This window comes from Aptenodytes forsteri, unplaced genomic scaffold (genome assembly GCF_000699145.1).
Source record: "Aptenodytes forsteri isolate BGI_AS27 unplaced genomic scaffold, ASM69914v1 Scaffold190, whole genome shotgun sequence".
Lineage (NCBI taxonomy): Eukaryota > Metazoa > Chordata > Aves > Sphenisciformes > Spheniscidae > Aptenodytes > Aptenodytes forsteri.
The window spans coordinates 508,938-527,985 of record NW_008794597.1 but is presented as its reverse complement, the minus strand read 5'-3'; the positions used below and the strand labels follow the sequence as shown (position 1 = coordinate 527,985).

Sequence of the window (19,048 nt, the reverse complement as noted above, 5' to 3'; positions counted from 1 at the left end):
TCAGGCAGGACTTGCCCTTGGTGAAGCCATGCTGGCTGTCTTGAATCACCTCCCTGTCCTCCGTGTGCCTTAGCAGAGTTTCCAAGAGGATCTGTTCCATGATCTTGCCAGGCACAGAGGTGAGAGTGGCTGGCCTGTAGTTCCCCGGGTCTTCCTTTTTTCCCTTTTTAAAAATGGGCGTTATGTTTCCCTTTTTCTAGTCAGTAGGAACTTCACCGGATTGCCACGACTTCTCAAATACGATGGATAGTGGCTCAGCAACTTCACCCGCCAGTTCCTTCAGGACCCGTGGATGGACCTCATCGGGTCCCATGGACTTGTGCACCTTCAGGTGCTTTAGATGGTCTTGAACCTGATGTTCTCCCACAGTGGGCGGCTCTTCATTCTCCCAGTCCCCGCCTTTGCCTTCTGCAGCTTGGGCAGCGAGGCTCAAGCACTTGCTGGTGAAGACCAAGGCAAAAAAGTCATTGAGTACCTCTGCCTTATCCGTGTCCCAGGTAACCAGGTCTCCCGTTTCATTCCAGAGAGGGCCCACATTTTCCCTTGTCTTCCTTCCATAATATCTTATGTTCTGTCTGTCTGAACTACTTCAGCTGCAGAAGACTATTTTAGAAAAAGTTCAATAAATCTCTTCATAACTGGAAATGTTAGAGGGTTATTCAGGAATATTTTACCGGTAGCTGCTAATTTCTCTTGTTTGCACTGTGTCTTCTATAGGCTTTGAGATTAAGTTGGCACTATGATATTTCTCTTATACTAGACACAGCCATACAGAAACAAGATGTATATTTGAGTTTTTTGTTCTTCATGGTGATATTAAGTGGTGTCAGTCATCTGTGTCAGTGGCTTCATATTAACTGAGACCCCACTGTTGGTTGAGATGTCTCTCTAAATCAGTAGGAGATAGTTCTGCCCTAGTCCTGGCAGGTCTAGCCTTAATTAGCAACAGATTTTTAGTAGTTTTGTAATAGAAGAATTTACTCACACCCATTCACGAGACAAGCCAAAATGATATAATAAAGGGGCATATAAAACACTTAAAATTGAAAAATGGAAAAACCTGTGGGAATTGTGCATGTTCACTCCAGAGAAATATAGCCTGATTGTAAGCTTACCTGTCCTTCCAGATGTAAAAGGATCTTACGAAAACAATTACTCTCACTGGTCAGAAAAACAGAAGTAGGTAAAAATCAGTTAAATATTAAGCAATATTATATATTTAAGTAAATATTTATATTATAATTCATAAAAAATATATAAATATATAAAGTATAAGTGTGATTGTACAACTGCAGCAGACAGCTTCAGTTCCTATCAATAAACTGCCCAAGAATCACTTTCAACAGATATATTTAAATCAAGATTTAGAAACCTCTCCTGGATATCAGGGCGTGTATAGGAGCAATGGGCCAGACTTAAGTCTAGCTTACACTTCTGTACGCAGGGAATAACAATAGTTAATATTGCCGTTCTTCTATTTCCAGCCATGTATATTCCCTTCTTATCATGCAGGATAATCATGTCACCATTTGGGGCTTTTTTCCTTTCCTGTGCTTGTTTCTGTTCTCTCAGTTGTTAAGTTTTTGGTGGCTCCAACGCTGGAGTCCTTGCTAGGACTCCTGGGACCTACTGTAGCCCAAATAACGTTAGCATCACTGAACTTTGGACTTAAAAAAGTGTAATTTTTTTTTAATCTGTCCCAGGGAAATCAGCTCTAACTGTAAGGCTCTAGGGAGAATGGTAGTGTTAAGTTCCCCCTTGTCCTCTTTGGTGGCACAAGGAGTCTAGCCCTGGCTGCACAATGCTTGAGCCTAGACAGGGAGAGGTCCCTCCACCACTAAGCATCCTTCTGGGACATGAAATACAGGAGTTTGCACCACTCAGGGTGAGGGGGGACTTGAAGCCTGGACTCCCGTTCCCTGTGTCTGTGCTTCGGCTGCCAGGGCTGTGTTGAGAGACCATGATGCCTTCCTCCCTCCCGGCAAAGCCTGCTGCGAGTGAGGGCTCCCTGTGTGTGTTGAGACTGGGCTACACCTGCAGCTCTGACACCTGGGAGATGAGATTTAGTGTTTCTGGAGGACTAGCTCTGCGTACAGATTTTTTGGATCACCTAACCTTCAGTCTAACCTTTCTTCCGCCTTATGTCAGGCACCTGGTTCTGGGTTTTCAATTCCACACCATGCACTGAGTGTTTAGGCCTTTCAGTGCTTTCCTTGCTGGAGCCTAAAGTGCTAACATAATTTTTTAGCACCAAATACTACATCTGTCCGTTAAGCACATGTTTTTTAAAGGATGCTTTTGTTTACTTGTTTGTCTTGACATGAAACATGCTTGAACAAAGGTGGGCTGTATTCATTTCTTTGACTCTAAAATAATGCCAGCAACAAAACCAAGGAAATGCATTTCAGTTATTTTCTCCATGTACCTCAGAAAGAATTGGTACGGAACAGCCAGTATCTCAAGCTAAGTACAGATTGATTCTTGGAGCCTAATTGGTGAGATTTATTGACAATACAGCATTTGGCTAGTTATAATAGACTCCTATTCATTATACAGTTGATAATTCAACAAGTAGCTGATTCTAATTTTCAGTGTTCTTTATACCATTAAGGGTGACTTTATTAGCCTACTCAGGGATGTTTAAAAACAATTAACCTCAATTTTTTAAAGTGGAATGTGAGACTTCCGCTATTAAACTTCAATTCTACTTTAACTGCTGCAGGGCATTAGACACATGGCTCCTGAATTCTGGCACCTTATTAATGCAGGATAGCAGGGTATACAACAAAGAAATTCAAGGTTTGATTTTTACTTCTGTGCACTTGTGGCTTTCCTCATATAGGTAACTTCATCTATGAATGAGGTTCCCTTCTTTTAATTAGTTTCGGGATCAGGCTGTAAATTCTTGTTGTGGTGAAGCATGGCATAGGCCAGTGTTTAATTAAAAAATTGCAAACCTCCTGATGATCTGCACCTGCAGAGAGAGGATTCATTTTAGAACATTGCCATAAAAAAAATTATCGGTGGCTTTTCAGACAGAGCCCGCTTTCTAGGGCTCCAGTATTAGGTGTGCGTTTCTACAAAGGAGAGTTTAGGAAAGGTTTCAAAGCAGATCAAAGTTAAAGAGTTTCCTGATGGTTCAGCTTTGTAACACTAAGCCTGCTGGGTGTTCTGCAAAGATCCATTGTACCTAGCTGCACTCTGAAAACACAGCCGTAGTTTTGCATGCATTACACTGGCCGTGTTTTCAGTAGGGCTTTACAAATTGCCTAATCCAGGTTAGGCCTTTTCTGGAAGCTCTTTAATATTTCTAACATTTGCATAATTATCTCAATGCTGTAATTCTTGTGTGACAGTGTGTTGAAGCTCCTGACTTACATTAATGATAGTACAAGAATAATGGAATACCAAATTGACTTTATCATCTTTCAGGGCTGAGAATACCATAAATTTCAATGTTTAAAAAAGCATGGGGCCAAGTTCACTCCTGGTGTAATCAGAGTGACATCTCTAAAGCTAGGTGAGGCATGCATTGACTTTGTCCTGCTTAAGTAAATATTAACTCATATTTGGGAATCTAAATGAAGGGGTAGGTTCTACTAAAGACCTACAATTAAAAAATAGGAACGTTTCACAGTGGTTTTCTATCAGAAGAATACTTTTTTCCTATGACTTTGATTAAGACATGATAATCTCCCATGAAAATTCTAAACTAATCAGCTGTAATAAAAAAATGAGGGTTGTATGAATACTTTATGTAAATGATAAGAAAGTAAGTCTCTAGTTTTGAGGCATTGTGTTAGAATTTGCAGAACTACACAGCAGGTAATACCAGGTTGACTTCCCATTTCTGTCCTCCTGCAGACCTTACAATAAGGCAGCACAGACATCAGCTGAAAGGCAATCCCAAGCAGCCATGCAAACTGGTTCTGAGATGATAAAAATGAGGGGTACTCTAGCAGGCATGCTCACTGAAAAAAAGACTTCCATAGTAATTCAGAAAACAATTCATATCCATTTCCATGGGAAAACAGACTAAGAAAATTAATCACAGGGTGATATTCATGTACGTAACACAGGTGATGTTTTTTTAAAAAAGAAAATACCATTTTTTTTAACAGCTATCGTTCTATACAACCAGTATTATCTGATGTCTTGCTTATTTTGTCTGCTCTGTGTTTAATACCTGGGAGTTTGAATATGACTTTTATTCTCAGCAGCAAATACAAAACTACGATATTTCTCCCTACAAAATCTCTGTGGGCTTTCTCATGTCTCAGCTACACTTTCTTGACCTGGCATCGAGTCATAAGTGTGTATCTTGATGAGCAGCTTGTGTTAATATATGCAATTGTTTGTGCTCACTGCCTATGAATGATTAAATGCATGAAAGAAAACAATTACCCAGATAACACCTTGTTTCTCCAAGGAGTAGTAGATAACCTACCTTTCATTTGCTGAATGCCATCAGAAGTTCTGTCGTTCTCTTTGTTTATTGTGATAAAAGGAGATGAGTCCAGGTTAACAAAAAGATTTATATGATATTTCAAATGTTTTTTCTTCATAAAGCATATTCTGTGACCTTTAAAAAATTATTAAAATGTTGTCTTCGTGCACATGTGATTGAGTTGTGTATTCCGAAGTCCTAATTTTGTGGCACATTATGAACTAATTTGAAGAGAGACTAAGAAACAATGAAGTTGCACTGACGGGAGATAGTAGCTAACTCCTTAAATTATCTGTGCAGCAGGTTAAGGCTTATCTTGCATGAGCATGCATGTACCACCTTACAACTCACCCCAGTCTGGCTCCACGTGGCTGCTTCATCCCGTGCTTGAGCATCTCTCAAAAGAGAGGTCGAGATGAGAAAGATGCTGTCTCCTCCCAGTGCACAGCAAAGCTGCGGTGACCGGGTCTGGATTTCTTACTGAAGCAAACAGGGAAATTGCAGCTACTGATGGATGCTATTTCCCCTGAGCAGCTCCAGATGCTGAGCAGCTCAGCGCTGTGCTGTAGCTTTGGTCTGGGCAGCCAGTTGGAGTCTCACGAAGCTTTTGAATATTACAGCTGTATTTAGATGCCAAAGCCTTCAGGCTGGAGACTATCCTTGTACCAGTGATAAAGGCCTCTCCTGTGCTGACAAGGCTGCCACACAGCCCCATGTTGTGAATAGTGAATAATCACCCCATTTTCTCTATTTTCAGGAGATTTGTCCTCACCAAGATGAGAGTCATTCCAAAAGGAGCTTTCGCAGGACTTGGTGACCTAGAGAAAATGTATGTATTGTGTCAGTATTTACTAGGAAAAAACTATTCTACTCAAAACAGCAGTTTCTGGTGGCAGCTCCTTTTACTGCCTGTGAGCAAGTCCCTATCTCTGAGCTTCATCTAGTTTCATCTTTCTGTTTAAAACAATTAGAAACTTTTTTTTTAAGACCATGTTCCAAAACATTGTTGTCATAAATACAGTTTTATAGTAGCAAGCAGGCAGTCCTCGGTCAAAGGGTTGGTTCAGCATGGAGTGTCATTGCAAATAATAAAGTGCCATAGCAGAAGATCATGGGAAACTGATTATTTTGAGAACTTTGTAATAGATTGTGATAAACCAGTGGAAGATTAGGAAGGAAAGCGCAGGGCAGCCGATTCTCTTTTCACTAATGAATAAATAGGATTGTTTTGTGCATGTTCGGAGTCAGCTAGCAGGATGCATGACAGAAATTTCTTATGGGCAATACATCTGAAAATCTTAGCATATAAAGGGTGTAAGCATCTAACATGTGTGAATTTTAGTGATAAGGCTGGAGATATAATTATGAGCACCTTCGATGAACAGATGTATCATACTTTCATTAGTATACTATTGTGCATGTATTGCAGCCCTCCACCGCTAGAAGGAAAAATCCTTAGTAAAGTGTTTCCTACTGTTCTTTAGCGACAGAAAATCTATGGGTTAACTGGTGCTAGCACCAGAAATGATAACTGTCACTGTCCAACCTGAACTATTCAGGGGCCCGTATGATTTTTCTGGATTATTTCATACATGAGCAAATAACAGCATTTTGTTTAGAAGCACACCCAGCGCTTGCACCCTGACAGGAGAGGGTCACAAACAGGCTATTCACCCAAGCGGGTTCTGAATGGGAGTAGGGAAATGTACTTTAGCGTCAGTGCCTTTTTCAGTGCTGTGAGTGTAACGGCAAAACTAAAAAGGAATTGATTGCCGACGTTTCTCTGCACCATTTCTACCCTTTTCCCTCATACTCTTGCATAAGTAAGGGGTTTAGCAAGAAGGTGAACACACCAGAAGGTATGGTGGTGAAAGGGAAAGGATTTTGAACCTAGAGAAGTATGGATGTATGAAAAACAAGCAGTGAACATGCAAGAAGGATTGAAGAGCTGCTGGTCAGCAGCAAGTGGTAAAGCTCACATGGCACCTGGCCTTTTCTGAAGCATGAGATCCTTTTCAGGGCATCACCGTAGCTTCAGGAGTCTTCTGTTGGCATGTGGTACACACTAAAAAGCCTCTAGTTGCTGCATCCCACTCGTGGATCCGGATCCTCATAACCCTATCAAGCATCACTGTAAACAGACATTTTTCTTGAGAAAACAAAAAGAAAGTCTTTTTTTTTCTGGCCAAGAGTTACCAGTTAGGAGTAAGATCAACTCCGCGTCGCCAGTTTTGATGGCACTTGTTTCTCCCCAGTCCTGCAGGGTTCCTTTTAGCCTAGTCTTTGTGGAAAATCATTGAGCTCTCTGGACTATGAAGTGGGTTGCAAAGTGCATTGTAAACTGCTCCCGTTATCTTTAATTACTCAGAAACCGTACGTCAGATATGTTTGAAGGTAGCGACCACATTGAATAGGATGTCTGTAAGTGGTGATTTATTGTTAACCAAAAAAATTATATATGGAAATGAACTCGGTTTGAAAATATATCTATGTACTATTAGTACATGGAGGAGAAATGGGGACAGACAGTTTATAGCAAAACATCCTTGAAAATAAAAGTGTGATAAATATGTAAATGAGACCAATCAACGTCAACAAAGATGCGGTATTTGCAGATGATACGGCAAACAGATAAAATTTGAAATAGCTCACAAATCCTAAACCTAACCCATAAAACATTCATCAGAAATATTCATGATAATGTAGGGACAAAAAAGTGTGTAATCAAATGATAGATTTGCATATAAAAACACAGCCTTTGTATGAAAGCCTTTTTACTCTTGCAAGATCATGCACAGAAAGGAAGATTAAAGCAAACTGTAGTCTATTTAAGGAAAACAGCTATTAATAGTGTGATACCTCCATATGGTAAAATGTGGATAGCCTGATGTATACAAACAAGATACTTCAATGTAGTATATGTATGTGCTCACCTAGAACTAAATAGACTAAAAGAGAGTGACAATATTTCCTGAGTGTATTACTGAAGAAAACCAGTATCTTTTACAGTCCAACATACCATGATTTTTATCATTACTAGATCATTTCTAACTGTGTTTCTGAGAATGGGGTAGGTTTTAAAGCCCAAAAGTTGCAGGGAATGGTGGTCTTCGGCATCATCCATTTGGGATGAGCTGGTTGAATACAAGTTAAATCAGAGCTGAGTCCTCCATGAAAATCTTAACTCTATTGTATTTACATTCAAAGTGAATGAAGGCATTTGAATACAGTGACCAAAGAATACAGAAAACCAAACAAAGTGGTTTTCAAAGAAAAATAATTCAATAACATTTTTCAGTGTTCCTGCTTTCTATATGCATTTTAGTTTCTTCCTGAACATCCGAACAGCTGAGAGCTTTGGACAAATGTACTTTGCCACAAAATGTCAAATACTTCCAATCTGATACTTCCAGTCAGACTCCAGTCATGGTACCCAGGAAAGATCTTGTTTGTTTTCCATTTGGACTGTCCAGGGATTTTCCAGAATGGGCACTAGTGACCGTGACTCATAATGGAAGAAAGTAGTGTGACCTGGAAATGTCATCATGGAGCACCTGATCTGCCCTCCCTTGTGAAGCTCCAGTTTTAGTTACCAAGTCAAAATCTTTTGGTTTTCATTGATTTTGGCAAAATACAAATATTGGAAGAAGAATAAAATTGTCATCGGAATACTTTAGTCATTTTGAAGTTTTTTGAAAGAATGAGAGCCTATTTGAACCACCTCTAGCTTGTCATTTTCTTCTCAGCCATCTAAATGCATTCCTTCAGTTACTGAAAAACCATGAAATGTCCATTCTGCAGACTGTCATATAGAGAAACAACTTTCCCCAAGTATGCTGTAGGAGAAAGATCTTGTTTTCTTCTTAGATAAAATGTTTAAGGTTATGAAATATACTGACAGGCTCTAATTATCTGAGATTTCTCTTACTAAAGGTGCAAATTGAATTTTCTTGTAGAAAACTACTTCAGAAACCCACAGATCTGAGGAACAACCTAACCAGCTTATTGCTAGCAGCTCTCCAACTTCTGCACAGCTCTGGCTTCATGATAATTTAGCAAATAGGTGTTCAGGGAAGCAGATTAGTTATTCTCAAAACATGTTTAGTCTGCTCCTAAGTCTTAGCCAACTGGAACGTGGCAGCTCGTCTGGACTCCTGCTTAACCAACCTGTTTACACTCCCAGAACTAATTAACCCTCCAGTTACTAAAGTAAAAAGCAGCCCCATGCAGGCACGTACCTGGCAAAATCAATTCAACATGCTCTGCAGCTGCTATGTCATCTTCAACCTGCACTGAAAGTGCTTAATTTGGAGGAGACACACTCTGAAGCAATATTAAGTCTCCCTTTTTCTCTTGCTAAGTTTCCTCCTGTTACTACAAGGTAGCAAAGTAGATTTGTGAATGTTGGTCTAACAAGGCCTGGTTCGGGCATCATATTTATAGGAAGTTTGGTCTGATTGCCTTACCCTGTGCAAGCCAAAGAGGCTTCACATTTGTATCCTGAGGCACAATCCCCTTGAAAATTCATCATCAGTTATTTATTCTTTCGAAGGGTTTAAGCTAAAACATAGTGCATTGTTTCATCATTCACTCTCAAATCCAACCTGTGTGTGGCCCAAGGAAATTCAGCCATATGGATGAAGTATTTCTCGAACTAGAAGATGTCACAGACAAAAAAAACACCATTATTTGCCCTGTTTTGTATTTTGGAGTAATAGGAGAAGGGCATTTCTTTAACAGATTTTAGCAAAGACACATTTTAAGAACATGAACCATGCTATGGTTAACAGAGCTTGATGAGCTAAATCCTTGATGAGCTCTGAAAATCCTGGAAAGCTAAAACTTTTAGGGTTGAGGGAATCTGCCAGAGTTGACACTCCTGGCAATTGAAGTCTTCTGTCTATGGAAGACAGCAGGAATATATGCACCAGCTATCTACAGCTTCCTCATGAATTTCTAGAGAAAATAGCTCTGAATCATGTATTTACTTAATCACTCAGTGCATTCAAGCTTTTATGGTTCTTTGCTGAGACTGTTGATCCAGTGATGGTTCATATGAAGAAATACTGCTGGCCTGTGACCTAGATACATGAGCACCAGCTTATTTCATGTACAACAACCAACCTGATGTATGATGCTAAAAGCTCTCCTCTTTGCCCCTGTAGGCTAAAAGGCAGGTCACACTTTCCTTTGACTTAATTAGATCAGACTGAGTTACCTTTTATGTTTTATCTAAACTGAGGTGAAGTACTTGAGGGCAGTGGAGACCACTCAATAGAGTATTTTGAGGCACATGCTGAAGTACATTGCTGAACCAAGGCATATCTCTCTTCCTGTGAGTGGGGAAGGAGCAAAGTTCTTGGCTTGATTGTAAAAGTCTCATCAGGAGAATTTGGCATAGTGGTAAGTCTTCACTTTATTTAGCAAGTTTTAACCACCTGGCAAATTGGTGGATTCACCATCCAGACCTTCTTCAGCAGTAACCATCAAAGCTGCCTGGGCTAGCAAATGGCTAAGGGATGTCCGTCACCCCACGTGCTCCTGAAATCAGTTTCATTCAGCCCCGGCATGTGATTCTGTAACACTTGGCAGCATACAGCCCAAAAAGATGGGAAGGAAGGGGGGGGAGGCAGAAATCACACGATCACCTAAGGATGAGCTGTCTGTGTCTTCTGTTACTAAGAAAGCTGGTCAGTATTTTGCAGCTTCTCCATTTTTTCTTGCACAGTGTATCATGTGCTGCCTCATTTGGTATGCAAAAGGCTGTGATTAAATAAGATCATTAGAGCTATTTTGAGAAAATGGTTAGGATTCAGTGTAACCAAGACATTTGGAAGTTGGTTCTAGGCAGGAGTTCCTTTCTATCTTTTGTTGCATCATTTGGATAAATCTGCTATTTATTTTTCTGCAAGAAGCAAAATATGGATTTGCAGGATCTGCTGTGATATATAAGTTAAGTAGTGCATGTTTACAGAATTATTTTTTTACATCCCTACGGTGAAAGGGGGACACGGTGCATTCTGTGTACCAAAATACGTACTGAATCAGGTAACAATCATACTTTGGTAATAAATACTCCAGGGTATATTTTCAAGGTGCACCTCCATGGATATTAAATTCTAATTTACATTATAGGAAGTTATGTGTAACATTCTGCATCTTAAGGGCAGGGCATGAAAATAAGTAGACTACTTAATGCATTTAAATTAGTCTAAATATGCATTTTCTCTCAGGGAACAGAGGACTACAGTTCAAAAACGTTAAGGCAAGTAACCAGCGTAAGCAAAGAAATTCAAAGTTGGGGCTGACGTCCCAAAGAATAAATGTTTTAATGGGGCCACTGTTATGATACGGGGCTTTCACCTCTGTCTGCCCGGTCTAATCCTGCACGAGTCAGCGGGCACTAAAGGCTGCCCAGCCACCGCAGGCTGGTGGTCGGGCAATGAGCAATCACAGGATTGTGGTTCCTGCGGGTGGATTCTCAAGTCCCAGATGTCCCCCATCCCAGCTGACTGTCCATGTTTGACAGTGATCAGTGGTTTTGAACTGTCTCTTTTCTACACTGGAGGGGTTTCTTGCGCTTCAGGCCTCTGGTTCAGCAGCAAAATCATGTAAGGAAGCTTAACCCCTGCTATACATGCCGTACGCATTCCTTAGCCCAACAGCATCCAGGGTGTCGGTCTTCATTTGCCCATCGCTACGCTCTGCCCTTTGAAATGGGTTCCCATAAATGGGATTTGAAAGGCGAACAGCTACGCGAGCTTCTCCCAGGGGTCCTGTAACACGTCCTCAGTGGAGGAGCTGGGCAAAGCAGTGCCTTGTGCCGCTGTCTCTCAGTATGGCCACGAGCGGCTTAGGTACATTTTCTTCTCGAAGGAGTGCCATTACTTCAGACAACCCTTCTGCAGCCTTTGCAAATATCATGCCTTGGATAGCTAACTTAAGTGTTTGGTATGAATACATAGGAAGCCTGGTGTGTTCTTAATTCAATTTATTTCCTGAAAGTAGAAGCTATGCCTTGTGTTCTAAACATAATAAGTAACGAACGAAGACTAGGTGGTTTTATTGTTATCTATAAATGTTTTGCTGCATTGTCACCTGACATTCTGCTTTTCCCTGCCGAGGCTTATCTGTGGAATAGATCTTACACTTGCAGTTATTGTCGTCATCCCTTGCACAATCACAAAAATGTGAAGTAGACATTTATTATCCATGTCAGCAACTCACTGCTGATGTCAAAGAGCAGAGATTTTAATTACAGCTTTGTGATATTTCAGTAAATGCATAACCTGATCTCAATCTTTTGCTAATGCTTGGATGGAACAAAATCACAAATAAAGTAAAAATCCTTAAAAGAAGAAGCTAGGAAATGTAAAATCAGTTCATAGTGTCCATATCAACATTTGCTAACTTTTCTATTCAAAAGTCCCAGAAAATCATGCTAATATTTGCATATTTTAATTGAAACATGTTAGAGTACAAAAAAGGAAGTATTCCATAATTCTTTCTGTGTGGTTTAGTATCTTGATGCTTGCTTTCTTTGATAAAATAGATTTAGAAAGGGAAAAAAGAAAACACATTTTGTCATTACTTCCTTTTGTTGAGCAAGAATGAGTTTTGTGGTAATGAACTGTTAGCAGAATCTTTATTTGTTAACTGCATTGGTATGAAGCCAGCATTGGAGACTGAAGTATTTAATGGAAGAATCATCTTGGTCATCATTTCTGGTCCCTGCTTTACAGCTGTCTAGACACAGAGACAGGTAAAGCGAAAAAGTGGAAATCCACTTGCCTGAATGTACGCTAAATGCTTTAATGCCTCTCCCCAGTGACATGCTGTTCAGATTACCTGAATTCATAAAAGATGAAACGTGGGAAAATGCTCGTGTGAGTTCCCACTCTTCTTTAGGAGGAAACTTCAATCCAATGCTCTTCTGCCTTCCTCTACAGAAACAAATCAGATAAAATTAAGTGCAGGCTAAATGAAGATCACTCTTTTGCATATCTAAATGTGGGATCTGAATTAGCCTCATTCATTCAAAATGAGATTTGAGAGTCAAATGAACATTTCTAAAAAAAAGGTCTCAGCCCCGTGGTCAAAAAAAGTCTCCAAATGGAAATGTTAGGAATTATTAAGAAAAGGATAGGGAACAAACCAGGAAATACTCACCGAGATGAACACATTCATGGATGCTTTCCACCTGAGGAATAATGGAGCAGGACAAGACTCCTCTGTCTGGAAGGAGGACCTTTGACAGGGGATATTGGAGTGGTCTGTACAGTCAGGTTTAGTACAGGGAAGGCGGACAGGAATGATTGTTCCTGCCCTTTCTAATACTCTAACTGGAGGACAGGGTTTCGAATAAAACTAGTAAGTGACAAATCAAAAAAAAAAATGAAGGTGATACTTCTTCACCCAACGCATGGTTCAGCTGGGGAAATCTGCTTTGAGACTTTGCTGATATGAAGAGTATCCCTGGTAAAATTTGGGGAAGAAAATGTGTCTCAGCTACTTCCATACCAAACACAAAGACTTGACCTGCACATCACCAAAAAAAGTTGATTGAGTATTCAAAGGGACTTTCTCAATAGGCTTGCCCTGCTCTTGCACTGTTTTCCGGGCCTCCCCCACCACCGCTAGAGCAAGATACTGAGCTGGATGGACTTCAGGTTTGGCATGCTGTGGTTGTTCATGCGGAGATATTTGCTTTCTCCAAATCATTCAGTTTTGGAAGGCAGCCTCACTCTAGGTCCTTGCATCAGAGGCATGAAGCTGATTATTGCGACTGATAAACATAGCAAGGAGCCTCAGAATTGACAGTCATCCCATGGTGCAGAACCAATACTACAGTCTTTCTTCTTTTCTCCTGCGGGATATGCTTTATGCATACTGAAGAGGCTGTTATGTTTGCTTACTGGCCAACTTTCTGAGATTCATCTCAAGGGCTTTTGGGTGGGTTTTTTGATTCAAAAGCGGGCAGAACACCTGGTATAAAATGTGAGATGGCTGCCAGTACAGTCAAAACTTTTTCCCAAAAAAGTGTCACTTCTTCAGGTTCCATCTCTTCCTTCCAAGAGCTTCACTCTAATTTGAAGTAAAGGAAGTTTCAAGTTGTGGTTTATTATGAGATTCTTGTACTTTCAGAGTAGAATCAGTGGCCTTCTAAGTGACTTTGTAAATATAAAAATACATATTTGCTAAAAACATAAAATAATTCTTATGCTGGCTGAGCCATACATTTATTAAACTTACGTATGTATATCAGAAAATGAAATGAGAACTCAGAATTGCTGGTTCTAATTATGTTTTACATTTTCAAATGTAATTCATAGCTCATACGTGGCAAAAGGTGGTTCTTCTCATATGATGTTTCAGAATATTGCTCTGATTTAAATAATTACCTTTTTCTTGTTAAAATACATATATTCAGTTTTAATATCCCTAAATAAATTGTAAAAAATAATAATAATTGTATTTTGTATATGAATTACATATTAGCTCTGAAATTTCTGGAAAGAATTCAGAATAAAATGTATTGACTTGAAAATGAAGAGAATTGTAAGCACAAGATTAAAACAAAATTAATACAAGTAAGCAGCATTAAGGTCAACAAATGGTTTTTTAAAGAGTTGTAAGAGGATTATTGTAAAAGGGCTTCTTTCTACCAAAAAACCCAACCCAAAATCTACATTCTTGTGTGAAATCAAGTAACAAAGCAATTCTGAGAGGAAACACATGCATTCAGAATTACAGCGGTTGCACCTCACTTGGTTGTTCAGCTCAAACATGTAGCACCTCCGCCTCCTCCGCCTGACAGGCGGGGGTCTGGTGCTCCTGATGCACCATGGTGCTGTGCTGGTGTGAGTCTGTGGGAATTCGGGTGACGGCATATCCCGAGAGGCATCGTAGTGCCATTTCCTTCCAGATATATCCAGCTTCTGGGTTTGCTTTAAAAAGTGCTACTATTAAAAAAAACAAAAAGTATGAATTAGAAAGGAAAGTTCTTTTTTCATGAGAAAACATGTTTTTATAGGATTTTTTCTATTAATCTTGTATGTGTATCCAACCGTACCAGTGAGTGAGTGCAAAAGGTGTGACCTACTTGAAATTGTGCCCGATTTGCTCTAAATGGGATTTTCTTTGATATTTATTGTTGCCGCTAATAAATATTGTCTGTTAGAAAGAGGAAGGCTGGCACCAGATCGGAAATGGTAATTCAATTTCAAGAGGATTTCAGAAACACCTTCCCATATTAATTTTATCTAGCTTTTCTGTTTATTTTAGAAATAATGTTAGTGGAATTGACTTGTTACAATGAAGGATTGTTTCCCATTGCTATACAAATGCTGATACAAACCTCAGCGTTTATGGAAAACAAATGTTGAGGTGAAGTCAAGACATTTATTTTCTAAGCAAGAGATGTTGATTCTCTGACATTATACTGCACGGCCTTTCTTTCTATTATGCCAAATGATTGATGTGGATTTAATCATTAGTTTGATGGCTGCTTTGCTCAGTGGAAAGGCAGCTGATCATTTTTTCATTATTAGTGAGCTGCATTTTGATTTTTCTATCAAAGACACTGCTGGCCCCAATTCATCCCAGGTCTAGAACCAGAGATTCGTTGTGCCCATTGTTTGTTTTGTGACCAAGCCAAGAACGATTTGCTTTCAAAATACTGTGAATATTTGTTTTGATTTCTCAAGCAGGAACATGTTTTTGATGAAAAGTTCCAGATATGTACTTGATTCTTTAAAAGTAAGTAAAAGTGGTGTACCTTTTGTGAGTAAACTGCTTACTGCATGGTAGAATAGATACGTATCTATATACTTGCATACAAGCATATGTGTATATATACACATAGAGTAATATGGAAAAGATTTAAATTGCTAGGATTTAGAATGGTAGACAGATACTAAACTATAAAATAGTTTGAATGCTTGGGGAGCCAACACCACAGATGGAAATTATAAATGATTGTGAGAGAAATGCAGACTCTGAAAAACACTTGGTGTTTGTGCATTTTCCAATGCAGTCACCAGAGGATTAGGAGCTGGGAACAGGGACAGGCTGGTGGCTTTCCTGGTTCAGAACCTCATCCCTGAGAGCTGCTGATGCCAATTGCTGAAGGAGGACTTTCAAGAGAACGTTTCTGGAACAATTATGGAATAGCTCATCCATATGGAGAATTTATTTTGTCCATCTCATAGGGTGCTCTCCTCTGAGGAGGACAAATGCACTTAATAAATAATGAGCTGTTCAACGCAAACTCTTGGAATGGTCTCTCCGTGTTGCCTTTGTGCTGTGAAGTTTCTCCACTGAAACAAGGAATAATGCAGAATTTCACCTGTGGACTGAATTAAACGTCTTTGTTATTTGGAAGCATCATTTACTTCTGTCTTCCTTGTCTGCTCAGGAGCACAAAGATTTACATTTTATCTGGAAATGTTTATCCTTTTTAGTGTAATTATGAAGTGAAGGTGCTCATTAGAGATGTCTAATCCTTTTGTCAATCTTATCTTTTATTTTGAATGAGATTTTACGGCGATATGCTTCTCAGCTTTATTTTCCATACTTTTAAGACTTCTTGTGCTGGATTTTTAAGATTTTGGCTTTTCCCATCTGTGCTGTGAGAAAGGGCAAGCATGATACGGTGAAAAGGATTTGCATATTTATTACTTCTGTTCCCAATTAGATAATGCTCTTTAGGAAAACTGGTAGTGGTAGAGGTCCCTGGAGGAAGGGGGATTGGGTATTCCCTTTGCGGGCTAATGGGCATGTTCTGAGGGGAGCAGCTTTGAGGTACTACAAGTGGCAGGAGGTTTACAGGCCAGAGATGGATATGTGCCACTCAGAGATTGTGTTGGGGAGCCGGGTGCAGCCCCAGAGGTGATGAATGGGGTTCTGCAGGAAGTCTGGGCAGAGCTTACTGCCACTCAGAATAAGTCATTGAGGAACTCCAAACCTTGTCCAAAGGCACTGGATGTCAGGGGAGAGGGGGTATAAACTCTTCTCCGTTCTCTTCCATCTAGCCAATTTCCTTTGCATTTTTTCTGCTTTAAAGTTAATTATCCTAGTTTATATTCTAATAAAAAATGCCTTTTTTGAGCTTAAAATAATTTTATTCTTCTTTGGGGCATTCTGTACAGAGGAAGGTCAAGACATATTGCCTCAAAGCTCATGGCTTGAAGTGCCATCGTACAGCACTATCCAGATCTGTCTTGTCATTACATTTTCACTGTGTGCCGCGTCTTGACTCCTTCATTCCCCAAGCCTGACCCTCTGTTTGGGGACCCGGTGCTGCGAGCCAGGATGAGCTGAGGCTGAAGGCACAGCTGCAGCAGAGAGGTAACCTCCGGCGGGGAACAGAGGAGAGAGCCAAGCAGCAGCACATTTTTACAGAGGCAAGTAAATAGATCACAGTTCATCTGCAACAGCCACGTGCCTAGGCATAATTGACAACACACACTGTTTATTTAAAAATAAGCTTGTTTTTGCCTGTGTATCTTGGTAGCAGACTTAAACATGCTAACAAGTAAAGTGGCTTTTCATGAGCCTTCATCTGTCAGTACCAAGGAGCCTGTTTTGTATTCCCAGGACCCAGAGTACCTCTGAATAGCACATTATATTTTCATCCTACTGTGCTGCCAGGCACTGTGCTTTCAGGGTAAGAGATAACATGTTAACAACTGAAACAGGCTGTAAAAATGAGGGGGAAATTGTGTCACCGATGGGCAATCGCTCAGATCACTAGAGGGAGGACTTCCTAATGGAATCTCAGCTAAGCACTGCACAGGCTTAAATCCCAGGGAGCATCTTCCTGTGAATTGGCCAGTCCCACCTTATTCCAGATTTCAGGCATCCTTTCCACACAGGGAGATTGATTTCAGATGCAGCTACATTGATAAAAATCTATGACATATTTATTCTTTATTTTGATGGTGTGCAGTCAACATCAGTCCCAGCAATGTGAGAGTAAGGCGTCTTTTTATCTGCAGATCTAAGGATGCTTCTGTTCTCCGTATTTTGTGAATTTGTTGGCAGGTTAAAAGCTTTCTGCAATCCGGATGAGTGGCAAAGCTCTCATTTGCCACAGCTCCTTTTGCTCATAGGAGAGTGAGTAATAGCAGAACAGCGACCATCCTTTGGGGAAGATCGTCCAGGAGCCCGCTCCTCCTCTTCTTGCCGTTATTGACTCTTAGTAGCCTTTTCAAAAAATCTATAGAGCTTACTCCAGCACTGACCTTGTCTAATCATATTGATTGTTAGTAACTGAAAGCTAATTAGGAAGCAAGTTGCAATGGTAATTCTTGAGTCATACATATAAAGAGAAAATACTGCTAAAACCACTAGTGCATGGTGACTATTAACATAGTTAAACAAGTTAAAGAATACAATTCATTCAGATTTATTCTGGAATTCAAATGAAGATACAATATGCAACAAGGAAGTTTTTCCCTTGCTACCACGTTTTCCTCTTTTGTAGTCATTTTTTTCTTTTATTTGTCTGTTGAGTTATGCATAATTTTAGGACTAAATGACAAAGTAGATTTTGGGTTGTTCTGCACCCCCCCACCCCGCAGCCCACACAAAATATGTCACAACAAGCTTCATGTGACAGGAGAATGACTGAGGTGGAGGGTAATAGGACTTGGAACCCCCCAGATTTCTAGGTCACTTGTTCATATCCAGTCTGCATGTGTGTGATGAATGGTTTTTTTTCACATGGGTAGGTTGATGGCTTGCATACCATGAGACCGTGATCTCAGCCTGTGCCCTCAGGAGATGGTGATTCATTGCAAGCTGGGGCTGCTGCAGCTGGCTTTCAGCAGCAGCCTCTTTTGGCCAGACTTTGAAACGGCTCTGCAGCAGAGCTGGTGTCTCAGTGGGTGACTATGCTCCTTTGTGGGGCACTGTGGGAAGGTTGGATTGCTTTGGCTGTGCTGTGCCTCATCTGTGGATAAATGGAAGATTTTGCCAGTCACATCTAATAGAGTCTTTTCACCCTATTTTTAACTAAATGTGACCCAAAGGAAAATCAAGGGCATTCTTCCCTGTCTAACGGGGGTCTTCCTTCTCCTTCTTTGGCACCTTACTAACCAGTCATGTCACGCACAAATCTTAGCTCTCCTAACGAGTCTCCATCTACACGTCTTTAAGGAGGAGGAGGACATAAAAGCATGCATCCAGTTGCTACCCTTCTGCACAGTTTGAATGATGAGGCAAAATGTATCTAGGAGAGTCACAGGACTGGATGGGAGATAGGAATGTACTGAGTTCAGGTCATATCCAAGTGAACATGAGTTTCTCTGCCCCTCCTAGTCTTCACTGGATGAATGTCCTTAAATTGACTTTAGCAGCACATAAAGGAAAAAAGTGAGCAGAAATGCAGCCACCGTGGAGCATGAATCTCTTTTAACAGGTCTCATAAATAAATGGAGTATTCTCTCTATGGCTTCTTGGGACTTGTATGCTCGCAGAGTTGCATTCATTTAATTGAAAATAAGATGTGAAATTGATTACTAAGAAATGTGTGTGACTTAAAAGAAAAAAAAAGAAGTTAGGATGAACTAAATGAGAATAAAATTACTGTAACAATGA

At 40.1% G+C, this 19,048-nt stretch overlaps 1 protein-coding gene across 1 annotated transcript in view; it reads left to right on the top strand.

The window, feature by feature from the left end:
* LOC103893542 (follicle-stimulating hormone receptor) overlaps nt 1-19,048 on the top strand; it is a 94,709-nt gene that overhangs the window by 28,426 nt on the left and 47,235 nt on the right. Inside the window, exon 2 of the mRNA XM_009272697.1 lies at nt 5,205-5,276. Coding sequence (XP_009270972.1) covers nt 5,205-5,276 — 72 coding nt within the window. The remainder of the gene's footprint in view (nt 1-5,204; nt 5,277-19,048) is intronic.